General features: G+C 40.0%; 1 protein-coding gene across 1 annotated transcript in view; it reads right to left on the bottom strand.

The window, feature by feature from the left end:
- Nucleotides 1-4327, bottom strand: part of LOC126425235 (EH domain-containing protein 1-like) — a 50324-nt gene extending 45997 nt beyond the window's left edge. Inside the window, exon 1 of the mRNA XM_050088194.1 lies at nucleotides 4128-4327. Coding sequence (XP_049944151.1) covers nucleotides 4128-4192 — 65 coding nt within the window. The 5' untranslated portion in view covers nucleotides 4193-4327. The remainder of the gene's footprint in view (nucleotides 1-4127) is intronic.
- Nucleotides 4328-6189: the final 1862 nt, after the last annotated feature.

Below are 6189 nucleotides of genomic sequence, written 5' to 3' on the forward strand. Positions count from 1 at the left end.
TATTCACTGTACCCGGCCCCCCTGTGACTTTGTTTTGTTCCCGAGGCTGAAGAGAACTGTGAAAGGATGTCATTTTGCCGCTACTGATGAGACAAAAACAGAATCACTGAAGGAGCTGAACACCGTAACAAAAAGTGAATTCCGGCAGTGTTCCCGAGATTGGAAAAAGCGCTGGCATCTATAGGGGGATTATTTTGAAGTGAGCAATGTTGATATTGATGATGAACAAATAAAGATTCTTTAAGAAAAACAAAAATTCCCATTACTTTTTGATCACACCTCATATACTAGCAAACCCAGCAATGCTTCGTAGTTGTTATATATTTATGGAAATTGGAGATATGTACTAATCTCCTTATTACCCCACTCTCTGCCCAGATCTCCTCCTCTCCCTTCCCTCTGTTCATCTTCTCCTACAACCTCTCTCTTTGCCCATCATCACCTCCCCCCCCCCCCTCTCTCTCTGCTCATGTTCTTTCTCCTCTTCATGTCCATTTCCTCCCCCCCCCCCCAAAAAAAAATCACCTTTTCCCCCTCTCACCAACCTTGAGCCTTGTTTATTGTTATTGAGAATGAAACCATGATCATGAATCAAATGGGTCAATTGCTTGGCATCACTGGCACATGGGGTATGAGAGACCTCTCCTGCTGCACGACCTGTGAGGATAGTAGCTTCAATGACAGTATTTTGCACATTTTAACCTGCAAATGGGTAGGGTTACAAAGTTTCAAATGATTCAGATTCTGTAGTACTATTCTGACCATAAGATGATGAGCCATAATACAACGTTCTCGTTTGCAGTTAAAACCGACTGCAAGGAAGAAATAAAAACAGCACATTGCTCTGTATGCAATTTTTGTTTAAAATTACAGATAAAGAGAATGAATATATATGAAGGAACAATTTGTTTAATGTTTTAAATGCTCTGCTTTGCAGTTAAAATTGATTGCAAGAAACAAAACAAAACAACACATTTTCACAGGACAGCATTTTGCTTTCCACAGTTAGATTTAACAGGAAACACGCACGTTTTTGTTTAATAAATATACAGCCAACGACTGTCTCAATGTTTATTAGAGAACCACGCATATCCGTCTGAACGTTTATTAGATTATTGTGTGAAACTTTGAAGTCAATCAATCAGGAACTTTTTGAAATTTTTGGTAACAATGCTAAACGATGGCTTGTCTTTATACAGTAGTATACACAAGGTGACAAAAGTCGTGGGATAACAACATGCACATATACAGATGGCGGTAGTATTGCTTACACGAGGAATGCGAGGGCAGTGCGCTGGTGGGGCTGTCATTTGTACTCGGGCAATTTTGTGTGAAAAGGTTTCTGATGTGATTATGGCTGCATGGTGGGAATTAAGACTTTTGAATGTAGAATGGTAGTTGGAACTATAAGGATGGGAGATTCCATTTCGGAAATTGTTAGGGAATTCAGTATTCTGAGATCTGCAGTGTCAAGAGTGTGCTGGGAACACCACATTTTATGCATTACCTCTCACCACAGACAACACAGTGGCCAACAGCCTTCTCTTAATGACGCAAAGCAGTGATGTTTGCGTAGAGTTATTAGTGCTGGCAGACAAACAAAACTGCTTGAAATAACTGCAGAAATTGATGTGGGACATTCAACAACTGTATGCTTTAGGACAGTGCAGTGAAATTTGGTGTTAAAGGATTATGGCAGCAGACAACTGATGCTAGTGCCTTTGCTAGCAGCATGAGATTGCCTGCAGTGCCTCTCCTGGGCTCGTGACCATATCAATTGAGTTCCAGACAACTGGAAAACTGTGGCCTGGTCAGATGAGTCCCAATTTCAGTTGGTACGAGCTGATGGTATGGTTTGAGTGTTGCACAGACTCCCCCACAAAGCCATGGACCCAGGTTGTTAACAAGGCACTGTGCAAGCTGGTGGTGGCTCCATAATGGCATGAGCTGTGTTTACATAGAATGGATTGGATCCTCTACTCCAAATGAACCACTCATTGGCTGGAAATGGTTATGGTCAGGTACCTGGAGACCATGTTTACCTATTCATGGACTTCATGTTCCCAATCAATGATTGAATTTTTATGGATGTCAATGCACCACATCAATGGGCCACAACAATTCGCAAATAGTTTGAAGAACACTGCAGACAATTTGAGCGAATAATCTGGCCGTCCAATTCCCTGACATGAATGCCTTCAAACATTTATGTGACATAAAAAAAGAGGTCAGTTTGTGCACAAAATCCTGCACCAGCAACATTTTCACAGTTATGAATAGCTACAGAGGCAGCACATTCAGGATTTCTGCAGGGGACTTCCAACAACTTGTTGAGTCCATGCAATGTCCATATGTTGTACTATATCAGACTAAAGGAGGTACAACACGATATTATGAGGTATCTCACGACATTCGTCACCTCAGCATAGGCTAATGACCCTGCAGACAATATTAGTAACCTTAAACTTTTCACAGATGGTGCAAGCTGCACAAATATTCAGTTGGACCTTGATAAGTTTACAATGTGGTGCACAGACTGACAACTTGCTTTAAATATTAAGAAATGAAAACTGTGCACTTCACAAGAAAACCTAGTATCTTGTGACTACAATACAAGTGAGTCACAATTGAAATCTGTCAATTCATACAAATACCTGGATGAAACAATTCACAGGGATATGAAACTGGATGATCACATAGGCTCAGTTTCACTAACGTAGGTGGCAGACTTCGCTTTATTGGTAGAATATTATGGGCATGCGTAGGAAATTGCTCAATATCACTCCTGTGACCTACCATAAAATACTGCATGTGTGTGGGAGCCATACCAAATGCAACTAACAGGGGATACTGAATGGATACAAAGGAGGACAGCACAAATGTCCACAGGTTGGTTTACCTCTAAATACAATATCCCACTCAGTTTTATCTGCAGACAACACATATGTACATGTATTACTAAATTTCTGACATTTCCACTAGCAGCACCCGCACTGCACCTAGCTACACTTGGTCCACAACATAATGTTCCTGTAACACCTCTATCTGATGAACCTGCAGTGGCTCGAAAACACATTCATGGTTGAATAAATCGTAAAAATGCGACTGGCTTCATCTCTATTACCAGATAAATAGTTAAAGAAAAGTTGTTTACCAAATCTATTTTGAATTTATTGTACATTATGTGTGAAATCTTATGGGACTTAATTGCTAAGGTCATCAGTCCCAAAGCTTACGCACTACTTAATCTAAATTATCCTAAGGACACACACACACACACACACACACACACACACACACACACACACACACACACACACACACGCCCGAGGGAGGTCTCGAACCTCCGGCGGGCCCAGCCGCACAGTCCATGACTGCAGCGCCCTAGACTGTGCGGCTGTACATTATGGAATAATGTTTTGGGATAATGCAAGTAGTCTCAATAGAATATTACTACTTCAAAAAAACTATTATCAAAAATAAGTATAAAATTAAGCCTATCTAATCAAGGATCTAAAAATTTTAACTATTCCATGTATTTATTTTATGAATTGTTTGCCTTCATAAATACCAATACAAAATTATTTATAGAAAAATATTTTCAATAAAATTTTAAATGATTATGAAGATTTCTTTGCAGTGTAATGAAACAAATTTGCAATGATTTTTGTAAATTAAGAATGATTTTTACACACATTGTATGTATCACTGTTAAATTATTTATATTGATGAGTCTCCTGTACTTTCAATCAATGATTTCAGTATGTACGTCATGTGAGAATAAAAGTTTTAATTTAACAATCTATTCGTTGTCGACGATGACAAATCCTACATCATTGTGGGATGGTCCCAGGATGAAAGAATAAATAAAACACATATACCTCACACAAAATTCCAGTTACGATAGTAGCGATTCGTATATATATAAGCGGCTGGTCGTGACAGGATCAATATTATTGTGCCAAATGACAGCTCCTTGTCAAATATTAATACAATCTATCATAGATCCACGCACCTAATTTATAAGATCAATCACAGTTTCTCCCTTTTCCCAATGGTAAATAATGTACACTAAGACAAATTACTTTGAATGCAGACAATAACTCTGAGAACAAATTCAGTCGTACCTCGCATAACATCTACGAAGTAGCAATCCTGTTACTTGTCTAAAACGACACTCCAACGCAATCATCTCGCTCTGTAAGTGTTTGTTACTGTATAACAACCGGAAAATATACTAATGAAACTACAGAATTTTTACAGGTCTCTCATTGCTTCTGCATACAACCGAATACACACATACTGTAAACATTCCTACGATCATATGTCAAAGATAACACATTTCTCAAGCAGCATATTGCTGGAAAGATAACACAGATTCGAGTTTGCAATAATTATGACGAATTCAACTGTGCAACTACTTAAACCACTCACCAATCAAGTAATTGATAGCAATGATACCATAAGTTCGATTCGTAGGTGTTCTGTTGCAATATATCACGTTATGGCATTCATTTGACGATCTTTTTGTTTTGCAGCAGAAGAACAAATCGTTGCAGTGGCGCTGCAAGCAACAATAATTATTATTATTAACTGAGAATGCCGATGATGGACAAGGTTTACAAAGCAGATGCTCATAAATCGGAGGAAAACGCCAGTTGCATCGTGACAAGTTGAAATGAACGCATCTTCTTCTACTTTTGCTTTTGTCTTTTTCCCGTTTCGTCGTCGGGGTCGGCATTGGTATACACCTGGTATCGGCAGTGTTATTAGTAATGTTTGGTGGCGGAATGCCGTTTCTGAAGCCACAATTCGCTCCGGAAGGGAATCAGTGTACCCCATCCTCCTGCATCCCGTCCAAGTGAGATAACGGTTACCACACTGGTATTTACCGAGCTTGATGTGAGAAATCTCCAGAATACCACATTCTATCTGGCCGGCTCACCATCTCCTCCCGTCGTTAAACCGCGAGGCGGATTTCACCCGGGTACGGCTCATCGCCCAGTTTCACGGATCCTTGGCCATTAGTGTTCTCGACTATCCGGGCAGGTCAATTGATATATTACCCGTAGGCCCTATTCACAAGGGTATACTTACGTCTCCGAGCGACTGAGATACTCTGCATCCAAAACCGCGTGGTTTGAGGCGTCATGTCACGGACTGCGCCCCCTCCCCCCCACCCCCGACTGAGGTTCGAGTCCTCCCACGGGCTTGGGTGTGTATGTTGTTCTTAGCGTAAGTTGGTCTGAGTTAGTTTAAGTGATGTGTAATCTTATAGACCAATGACCTAAGCAGTTTGATCCCTCAGGAATTCACAACATTTTTTTCTGCAACCAAACGACGCGGCATGTGTAATTAGGGAGGGTCGTTCAGACAGGAATACTACCGTAGCGGCGTCCCAGAGACACCACGACTTTGATACTATGCGACCCGACGTGCTAGTCTCCCAGACTCTCAGCTGCATTCGTACCATTGGGTTGCACAGTGTACGAACAAATGTTTAATATGAAATTCGTGGGAGAAGTGGAGAAATATACAGAACTGTAAAATTACAAATTGAAAGGGTATTCAAGTGAGGAGGTGACAGAGAGAGCATGGCATGAAGTAGCCGATGAGGTTGATCTATCAGATAAGTTCATTATCAATAATTAAAATTATTAACATAAAATAAATATGCTTTAAGATCCATTTTATTAAAAAAACTAATCAACGATTTATAACTATCCACTACACAAGAAATGTAATTAATAAGTTACTAATACGTGTATACACATAAAAAATTTTATAAAGAAAGACAATCAGATTATTGTTGATGCAGTACTTCCAGGGAAATACGGGGCATCAGAAACTAGTTCGCTAAATAATTTCTTACTTCATAAGCAGTAGAATGAGGATGCAGTACAATGTCTTTCCTAGGCTGGATTCTGACTGTTGGCATTTCGGAACTGTTCCATGGTTGTTCACCGCAACTGTATTGGACACACTCATGTTTTCGAATGCAGTTATGCATTATGCACACGGATTTTATTGTGTCATCACTCTTTCTGTAGTTCGAGAATGGATAGGACTGCTCAGGACATGTAACTTCTGTGTCAGCATTCCAAATGCGCATTCCACAGATTTTCTTCCTCTGCTTAATCTACGATAATAAATTCTCTTTGCATTACGGAGCGTTCTTTATGGGTATGA

The sequence above is a fragment of the Schistocerca serialis genome, chromosome 10 (assembly GCF_023864345.2).
Source record: "Schistocerca serialis cubense isolate TAMUIC-IGC-003099 chromosome 10, iqSchSeri2.2, whole genome shotgun sequence".
Taxonomy (NCBI): domain Eukaryota; kingdom Metazoa; phylum Arthropoda; class Insecta; order Orthoptera; family Acrididae; genus Schistocerca; species Schistocerca serialis.